This window comes from Poecilia formosa, unplaced genomic scaffold, assembly GCF_000485575.1.
Source record: "Poecilia formosa unplaced genomic scaffold, Poecilia_formosa-5.1.2 Scaffold147, whole genome shotgun sequence".
NCBI lineage: Eukaryota > Metazoa > Chordata > Actinopteri > Cyprinodontiformes > Poeciliidae > Poecilia > Poecilia formosa.
This window is the reverse complement of record NW_006800086.1, coordinates 1355439-1373789: the sequence shown is the minus strand read 5'-3', so window position 1 is coordinate 1373789 and position 18351 is coordinate 1355439. Positions and strand designations below refer to the sequence as shown.

The following is an 18351-nucleotide window of genomic DNA, read 5'->3' as shown; positions in this document are numbered from 1 at the left end:
TGGTTATTTATTTATTTTTTTACTTCATAAAACCCCGCCCAGCTGATCACAGATCACACGTCGTACCCATATCCATGAGTTGCTGCTGCAGCATCGATCTGGGGTTCGCAGGGACACTGTTGGAGCGGTTCATCATGGGTAATCCCATCTGGCCCGGACGAGCCATGCCCGGGTGTCCCGGTCCGGTCACAGGGTTGCTGTTGGGCCTCTGCATCCCCCACTCCCCTGGAACCACCATAGGAGGGCGCTGATGGATACCTCTGCCCATTCCTCCTGCACAACAAAGGTCAAATGGTTTCTGGGCCTGCAGCGAAAGTTTTAATTGATTAATCGCAAAAAACAGTTTAAACGTTCTGCAAAATTTTAACTTAAAACCACTTAAGCTTATTTTATAGAGTATTAAAGGGGCAAGTTCTTTTTTTAAATAAGAAAATAAAGTTTTTCTTGCCTAAAACGAAACAGCATAAAATTCCTTTAAAGTATGTTTGATCATTTGTAGCAAAGGATGCATCTGCAGCTAAAAAAATACTTCTGACATCAATGTGTGAAAAGCTCGGCCCTTTCTGCTGGACTTATCAATACAGTATAGGGTTAATATGATGAGTATTTTTAGATTAACCAATAAACAACTGGTCAGCAAAATGTGCTTAACAAGAGATTTTTTTTAAATATATATTAGAACCAGTGAAGCTAAGACTGTGGTAACTGAGGAGTTCTGGGTAGAACGTATTTACAGACAAAGACGGTTTCTCATTTTTAAATGCAAAATGTATATATGTTTTGTACAGTTTTGGCTTAATTATTTCTCTGATCATGTCTTTCAGCAAATTACCTTTTACTGAGTCCATATACTCCAGTCAACAATTAATCGATAACAAAATTAGTAGATGATTATTTTAATAAATCAATTAATCACAATTAATTTGATTAATCACTTCAGCCCCAATAGTTTTGAATACAAGCTTTGCAACTCTGCCAACACAGCACCCTGAAAATCCCATCTATTTAAGTATTTCGCATTCAATTCTGCATGGTGTCCATCTTGTTTTTATTGTGTGTGTGTGTGTGTGTGTGTGTGTGTGTGTGTGTGTGTGTGTGTGTGTGTGTGTAAAGGTTTTGGTGTTTTAAATTACTTGTTGCATTTCCTCGGGGTGGACACACGCCCATGCCTCCGGGGAAGCCGTTGGGCACCGGTCCGGGTCGGATGGAAGGATCCATGTTCTCCTGTTTAACCAGCGACGGACAGGGGACGTTCTGTCTCGCCGCCAGTCCTCCACCTCCAGCTGCCATCTCTCCATCCATGGGCTTAGCATCCAGGGACAGGGCTCTCTGGAAAGGCACGCGCTGCGCTGCCACTGGGACTCTTTCCCCATCTGAGACACAAACGTCAACAAGATCAGCTCACATTTAAACACTTAAACTGAGGAAACTATTAACTCCCAGAGGAAACGAGAAAACAGCAACAACAACAAAACAACGCTACGAATGGTAGAGGTGGAAGTAACGATTACTTTAGGTGTTGATTAACCTATCAGTTATTCAGATGATTAATTGATTAACTGGATAAAAAAATGACTAAATTTCTCTGATTTTTCAATTAAACCATCTTTATGCATTATTAGAAATACTTGAAATAAATACTTCAAATAAACAAATAATTATGCAAAACACATAACTAAATAAAATTTTCATTTTGAATATGAAAATGAACATCTTATTGCTGAATTTTATGAGCTGCATCTGCAGCCAAAGCAATACGTCTGACATCGACTTTCTGTGAGACTTATTAGTGCAGAGTAGGGCTGCCATGTTGATTACTTTATGGATTAACTGATTATTGACTGTAGATGGCTAAAACTAAAACTACGCCACTTGAGGATTTCTGGGTACAACATATTTACAGATAGGTTTTTGTTTTTTTTTAACCCTAAATAAAAATATATGTATATTTTTGTACAGATTTTTCTCAATTACTCTCCTGGGTTTTGCTTATTCAAGAAATATCTTTTTTTCTAGTCTGAATACTCCAGTTGACAATTAATCGATTACTAAATTATCCATCCATCCATTTTCTTCTGCTTATCCTGGATCGGGTCGCGGGGGCAGCAGCTTCAGAAGGGAGGCCCAGACTTCCCTCTCCCCAGCCACTTCTTCCAGCTCCTCCGGGGGAACCCCAAGGCGTTCCCAGGCCAGCCGAGAGACATAGTCCCTCCAGCGGGTTCTGGGTCTAACTAATTCAATATTTGTCAACTAATTGCTAGATTAGTTGACGAATATTTAAATTAATCACAATTAATCCGAGTAATCGCTTCAGCCCATATAAATTGATCTGCACAGCCAGTTTAAAAACTGATACTCATAGCTGCTCTGCATCCCATCTGACGGAGCTCAAATTATGTTACAAAAGAAGAACTGGAAACATTTCAGTCATGTGCAAAGCTGTTAGGGAACCACCAGAACACCTGCATGCATGAATACTTCATCACGGCGCAGTATAATTGTTTTTCTACCACTCATTCATAGCATTTGATTATGACGTGTTTAATTAAGACGCCTCACCAAGTAGCCCGTCAGACATGGCTCCAGGCTTGTTTCCAGTCTCCTTCCCGGCTCTGGAGTCTGGCTCAGGATAGAATCTGGAGTTGCTCCGCGGAACGCCCAGGATGGTCTCCAGAGTCTCCGTCTGAAGAAAGAGAAATTATTCACTGCAAATGTAACCTGTTCATTTATTAAATCCGACCCCATCTATGAATTCAAAGTCCTACCTCATCAGTCGGCTCCAGCTTCACCTTTCCGTCCATGGAGTGAGGGCCCGAGCTGCTGACTCCGCCCGCCTTGCTTCCTCTCCTGTCCAAATCCTCCAGCTTTGGCTTGACGTCGCCTCCTTCCTTAGAGTCGTCTTTATTGAGAAGGTACTGAAGGAGGGGGCGGGGCTTCTCCTTTTTGGGGCTGTGCTGCTCCTTCTTGGGTTCGGGTCCCTTCCCGCAAACGGCTCCGCCGGCGGCGGGCCCCGGCTCCGGCGTCCCCGCTTCCAGGCTGCTCTTGCCCGTGGCCTCGGCCGTGATGCGGGCCACGTCGTCGGGCGTGTTCCCGTTCTGCAGCAGCTTGTGGAGGATCTTGTGTTTCTCCTGCAGCGACTGGCTCGTTGCCCCGGACGACGTCAAGGCGCCGTGATTCCCGTTGGTGGAGGACGACACTCCCGTCGTTGAGGACGGGCTGGTGACGCCGGGGGCCCCGTCCTTGGTATCGGGCATGGAAGCGGGCGCCGAACCGAGCGTCTGATTGGGCTGCACCAGTTCGTCTGTTGGAGAGGTGAGAAGCTGCAGGAGCTTCTTGTTGCACTTGTCGGGGGCCCGCCGGTTGGAGTCTCCGGCTCCGATGCACGCCTGGCTGTCCGGCCGGTCCGGAGGGCCCTCGGCGGTCGGGGTGTGTGGGTGCTGCTGCTGCGACTGCTGATCTCCCCCCAACGAGCTGCCCGGGCTCTTGGATTCTGAATATGGCGGGGGGCCTGCTTTACAGGGGCCGCCTGCTGCCTGATTGGTGGAGTTTATGCTCGGGGAGCTGTCAGGCTTTTGTGGCGGCGGCGATGTGAGCGACGGGGGCATCGGGTTCCCGACGCCCTCGCTGATGGCTTGCAGGGCGTTTAAGGAGCTGCTGGAGTAGCTGGCTCCTCCTGCTCCGGCTCCAGAATGGTTCCCAGTATGGCTGGAGCTCATGGGGGAGTTTAAAGCTGCAACATAGTACAAGATAAACAAACATAAGAAAGCAGAACATACTTAATAGTTGACCTCTTATGCTTCCTTGAATAGGTTAGGATAGGTCTATGAGCTATACAAAACATGTTCATTAGATACTTTGTACAAAATTATTCTCAGAAAATGAAATTTCAGTTTTAAGGCTCTGTCACTTTTATGCAAATAAGCTGCTACGGGCCACGCCCCCAACTAAATGTTTAAACTCACACTTTTACATCTCCACTTTGAGTGAACTGACTAGCTCAAGGGTGCGTTTAATATTTTTTGGCACAGAAAGTGACTAATTTTGCTATTTCCATCAACTTCCTCTAATTGTATTAAGAGTTACTTCAAAAGAGGAAGAAGAAAAGAAAAAAGAAAAACCATTGATAGAAACACGGTTTAAAAGTAAAAGGAAGCCATGTAGTTATGTTCTTTGTGTGAATGCATACATGTTCTTCATTACTGTCAACACTTGTCTACATACAGCTGGAAATCCCAGGTAGCTGACCAAATGTGCTAGAGTTTCAAATGGAAGTACAGAAACACGCAGAAAGAGAATTCTGCATCATAGGTCCGCTTTGAAATCCATGTTTAGCGACTGTATTAACTTATAGTTGACTGAAAGTTTCAGCAATACCTCCAGGAGAGAAGGGACTGGCGCCCGTCTTGGGGCTTCCTCGGACTCTGGGTGAACCCATGACGTTGTGTGGCCCGTTGATCCCTGGACTGGCTTGAGTGGGACTGGTCATACCCATCCCGTACGCTCCACCTCCATGGAACTGGCTCATCTGTTGCTGCTGCTGGTGCTGCTGGTGCTGTTGGTGCTGTTGGTGCTGCTGCTGCTTCTGCATGCCATGATGGCCCATCGGATTCATCTGGTTCATGGATCCCATTTGGTTCATCGTGTTCATCGAATGCATGGAATTCATCTGATTCATCTGACCCATGGTGTTCATCTGATGCATGGGATTCATTTGATTCATCTGGTGCATGTGGTTCATCTGGTTCATGGGATTCATGCGGCCGCCGACGGCGTACGGGGGGCCTCCTCTTTGCGGCATGTTGCCGTGCTCCACCATGCCGTAGCTCCTGTTCATGCCCATGTTCCCCCCTGGACCCATGTTCATCTGCTGGCTGGGGTTGTTCACGCCCATGTTTTGAGGCCTCATGGGGCCGCTCTGTGCGCCGCGATAAGCACTGTGCTCCCTGCAGAGAACCGACAATCAAAATGAGGAACGAATGTTCGAGGAATATCAACGTTTGGTGAGACTGTGGTTTTCTTTTCCATTGCTAAAGCATTTCTACCTTTGCAGCAGGTGCGTGGAGAGGAAAGAGAGCGGCTCATTCGTGTTGGGATTCCTGCAGAGCTCGGTCCGTGTCCGGGCCGTGACTGGCGTCCCGTCAGAGAGGGAGAAGCGATAGAGAGGCGTCTCTGAATGTCCGTTATGGAAAGCTAAAAAAATAGAAAAAAAAAGTGATAAAAAGTCCCATTAAAAAAAAAACAGTAACCAAATTTTAAACAGAATGTTGATTTCATGGCTCATCAACTACAGTGCATGACAAAGGTAGAGTTGAAGATCTCTGATATTTTGTTGCTGTAACACGACAAAATGTCTCTGTAAAGTCTTTAGTGAAGTTTTTTTCAAATAGATTGCTTCCAGGCTGTGCATAATTAAGAAGAATAGTGATGAGAGGGGAATGAAAGCAAGATCAGTGTATCTGCAGATTTCAGCAAGTCAAATTTAAGACTTTTAAATATTTTTTTATGCCACAATGAATTATATTTAAGACCACAACATCTATGGATGGCTGAGGTCTCCTGTTGTATTACAATGAAGCACAGCAAAAATTTCTAGCTAGCGTATATTAGGAGTTGGTTAGCGGTAGCCTTGACTGCCTTGAGTTGCAGGAAGCGATGAAGACGTCTGTGTGCAACTCAAACTTTTACCTGACAGAGAAAAAAACCTACATGTACCAGTTTAAATAGTCATGTCACGACAAAATTTAAGATCGGTGATTAACGTATTAAAGGCTAACTCACATTTTGTAATTCATGTAAGACTTTTTAAGGATCTAATTTTAGATATATTAACTTAAGACATTTTAAGGATTTGCAGACACCCTGAGGATGCTTTCCGTGTTAGTTTTCCTCCATTCAACTTTAAACAGGTGTTCTCATGATTTTCTCTTAACAATGGCTGGGTTCTTCTTGGGACGCAGTTCTGCCAACAAGTTTTCCCACCTGACCTGTTTTATTTTATTCCACACCTTTTTTCTCTGACCACTCTGGTAAACTCCAGAACACCTGAGGCATGTGAAGATGAATATTCATGTCACAAAGGACTAATGGAGTGCAAATGTGGCAAAACGTTTTCACACACTTTTAAAATGCCAAAAGAAGATTCAAAGTACATAAGAACCACAGGACTGTAAAGACGTAGATACAATAAAAAACATAAGGTTTGAAATTTATCGGTCCTCTGTAGAGAAACCCTGCCAACTGCTAAGTTTCAAATTGTAAGCAACATGTAGGCAGTCTTGTTTCGCAAATGCAAAAACATGGAAACGTTTTACTGTGACAAGAAAGGTTTGACTGCCAACGAGCCAGGAGCCTAACAACATACCGTCCTGATAGTGGCGTTTGTACGACCACGGCTGTCCTTCGCTCCTGTTAAGGAACATCTGCATGCAGCGCCTCACCAGGTCTTCCCACCCCGGCAGCATCGAGGTGTGCAGAGCGCTCTGATGTTCAATTTCAATCAGCTTACCTGCAACAGAAGACGCACAGTTAAAAGTTCAACCCTGGCTCGACTTTCAGCAGACGCGCACATCTGCTTGACGCAATGCCGCGCACGCTTACCAGAGAGCTCATGGCGAGTGCTGAACCTCTCCGTCCTCTCGACAGCCGTGATTCGCCGCGCTACGCAGATCATACATGACTGCAAATCTGAGGAAAGAGGCAAGCAGGGTTAGACCCGGTCGGACTGAACTGCAGCTCGAGGTTCGATGATAACTCCAGGATGTGACACTCTGCAAAAACAAGAGCACTGAAAAGAACAACCCCAAAATTCAGTAATTGAACAAAAATATATGGATCTAAATAATCTACATGTAACTGATCGTGGCGTACTGCAACGGCAAAATAAAAGCCAAGACACATTAAGGAGGACGTTTTATTTTTTTAATACGTGTTAAAACAATGTGAAGCAGATGAGATATACAGCTCTAGAACAATTTAAGAGACCATCTTAAACTGATCAGTTTCTATGATTTTTCTTTTTATAGGTAAATGTTTGAGTAAAACCAAAATTGTTCTTTTACTCTATGAACTACTGACAACATGCCTCCGAAATTCCAAGCAAAGATTTAGTATTTATTTCCAGAAAATGAGAAATGGTCAAAATAACGATAAAGATGTAATGCTTTCAGACCTCAAGTAATGCAAAGAAAACAAGTTCATATTCATTTAGAAACGACAATGCTAATGTTTTAAATTGAAACATTAGAATCGTCGTATTAGTATTTGAAACGTTCAACTCAGGAGGAGTTCAGAAATCAGGTTTTCAAAGGGGTTCAGTGCAGTGAGCTCTTCATTTTTTCCAGAGCTGCATATAAACATATTTATAGTCTGTATTTGCAGATTTAAAATTAATTTAAATATCGTGAAATGTTAATTTTGAAGCTGGTTACTGTGCAAAGCGCTGTTCTCTGGAGTGAAGGAAGAATAGAGACAACAGATGGAGAGAAAAGGTGAAAGAAAGAAGATTTTTAGTCCAAGCCTTTGAAAACAACCCTAATGTCAACATCTGTTACACATCTGAACACCTATAATATAGTTAGTTAATACTGTTTAGCCTTTATCTGACATAATATTTGAAATATGATTTCAAGGCTCTATTTTATTATTATTTTTTATTTCTCTTATTATTTATACAGGTTGTCTCGTTGAGATCCAAGCTCTCCTTTGCAAGTGAGACCTGTTTTGATAAAACAAATCAAAAAAATAAATGACAAACACAGCAACAAGATACGCAAGTCAAAAAATTGGCTTATTTAAACAACAACAACAAAAAAGAGCTAAGAACAAGAGCAAGTTTAATGAGAAGATTTCTCTTTTTGTCTTAAAGGAAATTTGAATTGTCCACAGAGTGGTGTTAAGAGTTCAGACAGCCCACCACCACGGTTTAAAAAAGAAATCCTAGAGGAAACCCTGCAATGATTATGAACCCTTAGACATTCAAAGCTGGGAACAATAATTACCATCTCCCTCCTCCATCATGGCTCGCGGCTGAGTGAGAGCAAAACACTGCATCGTCTCGTAACGCTGGCCACCTGGCCTCTCTTCAGGCAACCCATGACTCTGACCATAAACCAGGTTCACCAGCATACGACAGCTAAAGGTCCGGCTTTTCTGTTGGGGCACATCTCCACCCCAAGGTGCCCCGTTTGGTGCTTTGAAGAGAGAGAAAGAGGCAGCAGGGTAAAACGGGTGAGCGACAGTGATCAGGCAACATCCTGCATCCAGCGTCTTCGTGTCGGTAGGAGCCTCACCGCTAGACTTGGGCAGGTTCCGGCGAAACTCGTCCCTGTCCTCATCGTGGATGATGTTGTACACGCTGGTGTTGATCAGCTCCTCCTGCTTGTACTGCAGGTATTGCGTCACGTTGTCGGACACGAACACGATGCTGCCCTCTCGGTTGACCACAAACAGAAAGCCGTCCAGCGCCTGAGAGCAGCGACAACGAAAATATTTATTCTCAATGACCGCAACTTATTTTAAAACGTGTTGAGTGGGGATCAGCGAGCCGGCCTGCTGCCTCGGGGGGAAGAGATTATCAGCGTCAACTGACCTGCAGGAGCAGGGGCCCCAGATGGTCCTTGTCAATGACCCCCTGACCAGTAGAGGACACGTCTGCTTTCTGCACGTCGTCGTCATTGCAAGAGCTCTTTCCTAGAGAGACAGGAGACGCACAAAGAGAATGGTAAAGGTACGATGTCCCTAATAATTTATATTATTCAACTTGAATGGAATGGTGGGAACTACTTTCCTCATTTTATAAAATCCCAAAAGTGGCCACTAGAGGGAAGCACAAGTCCTCTGTGGTCGGCCTGCATGCCTTTCTATTTTTAAAATCACCACATGCTTGAGTCTTTAATAGATACCACCCCATATAGCAGGGTCATCTGTAGAGCATGACTCTACAGTAGATGTGAGGCAGAACAACACTGTGTGTGCATACTATATATATATATATATATATATATATATTTGTAGACCTTCCAAAGTGCTAGGATGTGAGCACAGGTGTGTTGAACAGTCAATAATAACAAAAAAAAAAATACATTTGAAAGAAAAAGGGAGAAATGTCATCCTGCTTTATTCTGTCACTATGGCAACCTGGTTGCACAACAAACTGACCCGGATGCGTCTGCTCGCCTTTACCTCCACGGATGATCAGGGTAAAACGTATAAAAGGAAAAACTTGTCTGTCAATAACGACTTAATGAATTCAGAGAAGAAATCAAGGTCGCGTCAGTGACTGTATCAGCATAAGCTGAGGTTTCGAACCGATTCGATTTCTATACCACAGTCATGCTGCTCCTATGTTTAAGGTGCCAGAAAAAGTATTGGAGGAACTTCTGTTTTTCTGGCTGCCCCTCCCTCACTTGTTACTGCACACTGCTGGCCAGCGGGCTGAAAGGTCTGTCTCAAAACAAATAAAAAGCTGTTTGTTATATACAAGAGAAATTACATTTGTTGAGAATCTCATATTGGCCTCGGTTAACTAGAACTGCAGAGAAAAGCTTTATTTTCCTTGACCAGTAACAAGGAAAATACTGGTCAACACTCTTTTTTTTAGGGGTAACTCTCTCTCAAAAAAAAGTAAATAAATAAATAAATAAATAAATATCATTGTTCACATCAGTGGACACACCACACTAAGCCCTTCGAGGATGCACATGCAATCCATGCAGTGTGCTGACCCTGTGGTTGGAAGCGAGGTAATCTTAGCATTTCTGCATAAGAATGAAACAAGAGGAAATATGCAGAAAGCTTCTGAATTTTCTGCGATCTGTTGAGACATCTTCATCAGGCTGTATTAAGGAGTACAGAGTGCTGCAAAGTTGCTCAATTTAATCCTTTGGAGGTTCCAGACTGTCTGCTGTGCAAAATGCTGGATTTTTGGAAATCCTGAAGTAGAAGTAAGGCTCCACATTCTTGAGAGAACAAATACTGAGAATGATGCATCAGCAATGCTCGCAGTACAGTCCTGTGACGTGGCCTCTGGTCGCCAACATAAATAACTAATGATGGCAGGAGAGCTCGAGAGTACTTTGAATGCTATCCTTATGGCTTCTTCTAGTATGTATCTTAAGAAAAATTAAGATCACCGGGTCAAAGTTAAACAAAAACCAGAGATGAGGAAACGAGCGGCAAAAGTTCGTTTCTAATTCCTAAAGTGAAAACAATCGCAAAATAACATTTGGGTTAAAAACAACATATTGGCGTCTCTGTTGTCATTGGTTTTAAGGCGAGAGGCACAGTTTGGCACTACCAGACGCACGCTGTCACCAACAACAGCCTCGAGCCATGACCACCAAGGACTGGTTTCAATTACTGGTGTTCATTTACCCCAGGCAACACAAACAGCCTGACTGGACGCTGCCATGAAGTGCCCCGGCCATCAGCCTCGCACCGCACTTCATCACCGGCGTCATCTGTCCTTAAGCCTAACTTTATCCACTGTTTACAAATCAACCTTTTTCCCTCAGGGAGACTCACTGGAGACGGCTGTTAAATTCCTCAGACCCGACTTGAAACCAGAGGAGACCAACTGCACAACACGCTTAGTTAGACCATTTAGATCCTGGAACGAGGCAGCCGAAGACTTTGTTTTATTGTTTTTATAATATACTGCTAGCTTTGATTTTTATTGATTTTTTCTCATATTTTTAGTCGTACACCGATTGCAGTTTCCTGACCTCTTTAAAAAGTCTCATCTGCCAATACCGATTCTTTTGGTCCAAAAATAGTGGCAAAGCTGCTAAATCTGTAACACTGCAGTGACCTTATCTAACTGATAATGGATAAGATCGGCTTATCCAGTATCAGTCGATCGCCCAAAACAAAGGAAATCGGTGCGCTGCTGCACATTTTTTATTGTGAACAAACTGCCAGAAAACTGTAAGGACGCTGAAACACTGAGTTCCTTTAAATCAAGGCTAAAAACACACCTGTTTCAAATTGCCTTTGATTAGGCACGTTAACACACTTCATGTGTATTCACTTGATGATTTTGATGGTGGCAATTGACAAAATGTAACGTTTATTACCTGTTTCCTAATTGGTCACTGTCTTATGTCTTTAAGGTCTAAACTAAAGCACTTTGACGTACATTGTTACTGAAATACGTGATACAAATAAACTTGATTTGCCTAAATACACTGTTCTCCCTTGAAATAATGCAAAATAAAAACAACATTTTAAAGGGGGGGGGAAATAAAAACAAGTCATACTTTTTTCATGTGTATATGCGACTAATTTGTGCAGAGGCGTCTGTACCTTGCTCTTTTATTTGCCTGATCTGCCTCACGGTCTCCTTGAGAATGGCACATTTGTCAGGCTTGACGTTGAAGCTGTCGATGTTGGAGAGGTTGGCGGAGATGAGCTCCGCCAGCTCTTCGATGTATTTGCTCTCCTGCTCCCTCCGACGCTTGTCACACCTGCCGGGGAGGGGAAGGGAGGTTTAGACACATTTCCATGGCAACCTCGCCTTCACGCGGGGTGGGGGCGTGAGGACGTTCCGAGAGCGGCGGACGTTTGAAGCCGTTGCGACGCCGGGGATCTCGCACTCACCCCAGACCCGGCGTGTCGCAGCTGGACAGCTTGCGTTTGCGGTCGGAGCACAGCGGCTCTAAAGAGTTGTCTCCTACGCCACTCATCTTCAGCACATATCAGCACCTGGAACGCACACAAACCAGGCAACGTGATCAATGAAAACACAAACCAAGCGGGCCGACATGTTTGTTTCACGTGCGGTGCCGCCCAATCGCCGTGAACTGCATGAGATTACTTGGATGTGGTTTTATTTCTGAACACATCGCCTATCGATCAGCTGACTTTTCGTGGGAACATTAGATCGCAGTTTTCTACGGTGTTATCCAGACAGACCATCCGTTTAGCGGAGCAGCCTCTCACTCTGTGCTTCCATGTTTGATGGGAGTGAAATCTCATCTGTTCCACTGCGCGGAGGGACTGATGATGATGTAGTGATTTGAAGCCTCGGGGGAGATGGGTCATCCTGCGTTCAGCCAGCCTACCAGTTACCTCTCTGTTAGCAACAGCGGCGGCGGCGGAGGCACACGTACGCACACACTGCTCACACCAACCACACTCGCATGCTCAGAGTCGCATGCTCAGACATGTCGCTGCACTATGAGGGGGCAGAGAAAACAAAACAAGAAAAAAAAGGAAGAAGAAGAGACGGGCAGCAACACACACATATTCACCAGCTAGCTTTCTTTGTCCAACTTCCTGAGCAGTGAACGAGATGTGAAGACTTGAAAGTACCCAGAGAGACACTCCAGTTACTAACAAGAAAATTATCCCTGCAGTCTGCTTCTACTTTTCCTCCAATAATTTTAACTTCCCTCTCAACCCCTCCCTGTTTCAGGACCCTGCCCTTGTTTTCTTGCTCTGGCATTGCCCTGCGTCTGACCCCACAGAGTTCACATTAGAGGAAACCCCTGTAGCCAGCTACTAAGGTCACCGCTCTTTCCGATTCCCACCCAGAACAGCGCACGCACTGCACAAACACTGAATCTTACCAAGGATTTTGATGGAGTTTCTTGTGCAAATGTGTTATGAAACAGAGCTAAACTCGCAAGTAACTTTTCGGCAGGATATAAGAGCTTGTTTTCGGTCAAGTATTCCTTATTCTTGATTGTTTCACTTGAGTTAAACCAAGCTCCTATATGTTTCTTATAGAAAGTAAACAAAAATACTCTGCAAGATTCTGTGTTTTTTCAGTGCAGGGTTGTTGCGTGTCACTTTACAAACGGATCATTCGACATAAAAAAAAAAAAAAAGAAAGAAAACCTTCCAAAGGTGGATTTCTTTCCGTCCACACTGAGTGAGCTCATTCCGGAGAGGAATACTGTAGGATGGTTAGGAACTATTATGCAACGCCAGCTCTGCATTTGCAGGCTAGGACATGCCGCCCAGTCACCTACCAGTGCTCCAAATACAACAACTACACCAAGTCTGTCAGACGTGTGTTCCCCGTCATAAATCTGCATCTCCTGCTGCGCGTCTCGTCTACCTTTCAGCGCCCCCCACCTCTCTCTCTTTCTCTCTAAAAGTGCTTGTCGTGTTTTTGTCTGCGACTCTCGGCTGCCCTGCTTTCCGCCCCTCAACCCGCCGATCTTCTCCCTTCCTGGTTTCACCTCTGCAGCGGCAGAAAGAGATGACAACAGCCCTCGGTCAGGCTCACGCGTTCGGGCTTTGATGGCGAGCGTTCCGGAGCGGCGCTATAAGGAAGCGGACTTTGAAAACAGGGTTAGGTTTATGAAACAAGTTCAGTCACGGGATCTTGTTTAGGAGATCGTTTGACGAGAAAATAGATCAATTTGCAGCCTCGAGAGAAAGAGAGACGGCGCACGAAAAAACTTCAACTAGGTCTAAACAGACTTAATAAGATGGCAGCAACTTTTTTTGTTTTGTTTTGTTTTTAACCTAACGAGAATAAAACCTGCTGCATGACAAGTTTCAGGTAAACACAAATCTGCTGCAGATAACGAGTGGATGATCAAAATGTTTTGAAACTCTCATGGATTGCCCCACCAGGGGCTGAGATCAGAGGTGGGTGATTTGCTCGGTTCAGTACTGACTACAGGCTCACCTCAGGCAGAATGAGCCCCAGTCAAACTCCACTCAGGGCCTGCGTCACTTCTCAACATCTCCTGAGAACAGAAGAACAGATTAAAGTCATGAACTGTGGCGCTATGCGAAGGCCTGGGTGCCTCAGCACGTCAGCAGGGCTGCAGCTCCTCATTTATTTATCCATTCAGAGATTCATGGGAAAGCGCTCATTTCTAAAATTGCACAGGAAGTCGCAGCAGATAGCATCCTGTTTGCGTTCTCCCCTCAGTGTGTTCCACAGCGTCATCACTTCCCTTTCCTGGAAATGCTGCCACCCATCCACCCCATTTACATATTCTCTTTATCAGTCTGCTTCCCTGCCATTCCTGACCAGTACTCCTGCCTAATGTAAAGTGCACTGAAAACGGATCTAAACCCCTACAGTTCTCACACATGCTGTCCTGTAAAGAAACCATAAACTTTAGTGCATTTAAATAGCTGCATTATTTTGCCTGTGGGGTTAAATTGCATACGGATACATTCTTACTTACCAGTTAGGTGCCCAGAGCCAAAATGCATTTAGTTAAGGTGAATTTTATTAAGGTGCATCAAAGTGAGGCTACACAGATATTTTTATTTTTAAATCATTTACAAAAATTTGTTTTGCTTCCATTTGTTAATTAGGTGCAAGTTTGTGCAAGTCTATCCCAATGAAACAAACTGAAACGTGCGGCTGTAGCGTCACTAATGACTATTTGTAAATGTTCATACTTTCACAATGCATTGTGATTCCTATTGGCTGATGACTGGCCCTCATCAGTTTAACATAAAAACAAAACTACTTTTAAGATTTAGCTGCCAAAAACAGCTGGTAGTTATCTGCTTTGATGATTATCAAAACATCAACATTAGACTTTCTCTGGAAATTTTTGACTCTATAACAAAGTTAGAACATTAAAGAGTACTATAACAAATGAAATATTTTATTTTATAAGAGCCTTGAAGTGTAACTAATCTCATAGTAAAAGTGTAAGCATACAGTTTTTTGAAAAATCCCAAAGTGGGCGGGGCCACAGAACATTCCCTGCCAAATGTGGGGACGAGAGGAGAAGGTTGTGGTCAAGACGAGGGACACCACTGTTGCCAACTTAGACCCTGCAGGACTTTTCAAACCCCTCTAGCTATTTTTCTTCCCCCAAAATAAGCAACCAGCGACAAATCTAGCGTCTTTCTTCTCTGTTGTTGGAGAAGAACGTTCACCAACTGCTCTGCAGGTACGGTCCTGACTGAGCGAGAAGCGAATGCTGCCGTGAGCACCTTCTGCTTCCTACGCACGGTAGCTAGTCTCAACGCTGACATCGACTAAGCTGTAGCGTTTGTATGGGATAGGAAAGTTCAACCGCAGTAGTCACCCTTGAGCCTGAGGAGGGCAGCACTAAGACAATTTTAGATCAAATATTGCAGAATTAAACAAGCTTACGCAAAAATTTGCATAGAAAAAGTAAAGATAGCGCCCGCAAGGACCAATTCACACAGTTTATCTGTGGAAAAAAGTTGATTTGGGGTTAAGTTGCTCTTTAAAGTTGAAAGCCAAGTGCTGCAAGTGATGGCATAAAATGTGCATCCCAAACTGGTGTCACTCGATTATAGATGCGCCAGGAAATCAGCTAGTGACCAGAACTGGTCAGTTATCAACATAATCAGACCTTATCTATTATGATCCATTGGAAGATTTAAAAAAAAAAAAAAGATTTTCTCTCCCTGTCAGTCAATTCTCCACTTCATACAGTTAAATGAGGGAAGAAGACTCAATATAAATCTGTATCTAGATGTAAACAGAAAGGAAGATGAGGTTAAAGTTGCTCTGTATTATCCGTTTGACCTTTCAACCTGTTAAGGAACATTCTGGAGTTAAGGTAAAGCTTTATAATTCTCTACAATACACAAAGAGAGCATTTTTGTTCTCGCAAATCTAGTGCTGCAAAGTACAAAGGCTGCTAATATAGAATGCTACATTTACCAACTACGCTCAATTATTTACTCTCTCTTTGGGATTAAATGAAGTATTTCTGAATTGAGTGGAATTAACTTACTTTAAAAATGTCAACACTCATCTTTCGTCTGTTCTACCAAAGTAAAACCCGGTTTAATCAGCGGCCGCTCTTTCCCACAAATGGAATGGCATCCCCTCTGCTCCAAATCTAAATAATTAATGACTGCTTACCGAAGGACGCCTAGGAAAATATGTTCAATTCTGTTTTCAAATTATATTTATCGAGACAAAATCTGCATTAGCTTAGATCAGTAGGTTCAAGCTTTTTTCTAAAGAACAAAGATCATAAAATGGCACGCAAAATCCACAATATACATCTTCGCTTTGGGTTGTTGTTTTAAACCTTAGGTGAAACCAGAATAGTTGGGTTTCATCATGAACTTGAATAATTTTGACCTGCAGGCAGAGCTCTAAAAATATGCCTACAATAGTCACTTTAACAATGCAAGTTCAAAAATAAGACAATGACCTTTTAACTTTCCTACCAAAGTAGCAGCTATATATAAATTACAGTAGGAACCAAAAAGAGAGGAAAAAAAATCCTCGTGACGTAACCATTTGGTTTTAGCCTCGATATTCACCTCGCAGCCATCGTAGCCAGATGGAGTGTGAATTACAAGCTGCTCCCACCCTCAGTGTTTGTGTGTGTGTGCGTGTGCGTGTGTGTGTGTAAGTGTGATTCCCTCCCCCCCCCGACCAACCACAGACCACTGATCACATCAACCCTAAACACAAGACTGCAACCGAGCTAATGCTGCTGTTGAATAATTAAAAAAAAAAAAAAAACACAGAAAAAGCATCACACTCCCCCTTTTTCCACTCCCTTTCTATCATCTGTCCAAAGACTATTTGGTTCGTACTCACACACATTATTACTTATTTTGATCAGTGATGTTATTTTAGTGTCCTGGCAGAGACACGCAGTCAACATGCATTAGTAAGCTCTAGAACTAAAGTGTAATTCAGACCAGGAGGTTTAAGCACTGTGTGATTATGCAGCGCAGGAGGGAGAGGAGGAGTCAAGCTGACTGGTTAGAATTAGAAAAAAAAAAGACAGGAGGGAGGAGGGAGAGACAGGTAGGGGGAGGGGCAGAGAAAGGAGACACTGCACTGGGCTCAATGCTATTCAAGAAAACCACCTTAATAAGGAAACTGAAGCTGCTATATTGAAATACCACAGAACGTGAAAAACATTTAATTTACTGATAGAATCTCATCCTACTGTAGATTATTACGTCTTGTACAAAAGCAGCCGTTTGGAATATCGGGTCCTCTCATTTAGAGAGCAAAACATGAAAATGTTTAAATTTGCGTCATAATTCATGCATACCGAGCAACAAAGCAATCCTTTTTAGATTGGACTTCTCCAACAGGTGATCTGTGTCTTTGCTGCTTGATACCGCTCCAAAAACATCGAATCAGACGGTTTCATTTCTGACCAAAGAAGCTTCAGATTATTTCCCACATAAATACATAAATATCGCAGTGTGTCATTTCAGTAAAATGTAGCTACTTGTAGGTCATAACACTGTTTTGTTTTTTTTTCCTTCGAGGCTTGAGGAAGCAGCAGTTTTCTGAGTGGGACGATTTACAGTACGATGACTCAGCAAAACAGTGGACAACTGTGCACACCAACAGAACCGGCAGCAAAGTTCATCAACACCGGTAAAACCGGTCCGACCAACCTTCCACTAATCAGCCATCATTTGTGATTGACACCGAGAAATCTGACAAAAAGCGTTGCTCTTTTTAGTCTATAAACATTTTAGATTAATAAAAATTATAATAAAGATATATGGATAAATGTTTTGATGGAAAAATTGGAAACATTTTGTAAATTTCTGCTAAATTTAAAAACTAGTGCCTCCATCACAAGTGCTCGTGAAGCTTAATTTGTGTTACACACCTTGGAAAAATAAGTCAGAATTGGTCAAAGCTGGAATAGGTCAGATTTCAAAGTAAAAGTGAACTCGGTACACTAAACTAAAAGTTAAAACTCTAAAGAACATAGTGAAGGTGACACCTGGGATTTGTCTAGTCTACACTACACGCAGTGAAAAAAAATAAGGAAAACTTGAATTTAGCAGGTACCGACTGGTTTTTCATCACTTCAGTGGAATCTGTGACAGTAAAAATCGATTCTAAGAATTTTGCATATGAGCTCTGCTACATTACGCTAACATGTGCATTTAGATCACAGCAGATTGGTGCCATGCCAAGCAAGTTGTGCTGTACGTTTTCTAGGCTTAGCCGTCAGAGTTAGCTTGTTACAACAGAGAGATGGCTCTAACAACTGAGAAAATATATTAAATACTCCTATTTAAACCCTTTATTGACCATGCAACTTAGTGTTTCCAATTCCATCCAGGTAACCGTTTTTATTTACATGTATTTTGATACAACTTCATACGGGAGCTTTCTTTGACAAGAGGTTTCGTCTTTTTTCTTGGCTCGTGGTTGCTTTTTTGGTTCAACACTTCTTCCAAAAGATTTTGTGCCTTGGTTTTCCATTACTACACTGACTGGGTGGTCAAATTGTAAACCAAGTCTTACAACTTTTGTACTTGTTTTTTAATTGATTTCAAATATCCAAGTGTAGAGACAGACCAATGCCGTTTGGTGCCTTGGCTGGTTTCAAAGGGGCTGCATGCCGAGAGCATTACTGACTCACCTGGAGCTCATTATTTTTTGAGCAGCAA

General features: G+C 43.1%; 1 protein-coding gene across 1 annotated transcript in view; it reads right to left on the bottom strand.

The window, feature by feature from the left end:
* LOC103145823 (nuclear receptor coactivator 3-like) overlaps positions 1-18351 on the bottom strand; it is a 52751-nt gene that overhangs the window by 11826 nt on the left and 22574 nt on the right. The window contains exons 2-15 of the mRNA XM_016677083.1: positions 13640-13700; positions 11596-11700; positions 11302-11462; positions 8588-8688; positions 8289-8463; positions 7998-8189; positions 6598-6684; positions 6362-6505; positions 5043-5190; positions 4375-4943; positions 2766-3730; positions 2560-2683; positions 1134-1373; positions 67-273 (exon numbers count right to left, since the gene is read on the bottom strand). Of these exons, the coding sequence (XP_016532569.1) occupies positions 67-273; positions 1134-1373; positions 2560-2683; positions 2766-3730; positions 4375-4943; positions 5043-5190; positions 6362-6505; positions 6598-6684; positions 7998-8189; positions 8289-8463; positions 8588-8688; positions 11302-11462; positions 11596-11681 (3199 nt within the window). The 5' untranslated portion in view covers positions 11682-11700; positions 13640-13700. The remainder of the gene's footprint in view (positions 1-66; positions 274-1133; positions 1374-2559; positions 2684-2765; positions 3731-4374; positions 4944-5042; positions 5191-6361; positions 6506-6597; positions 6685-7997; positions 8190-8288; positions 8464-8587; positions 8689-11301; positions 11463-11595; positions 11701-13639; positions 13701-18351) is intronic.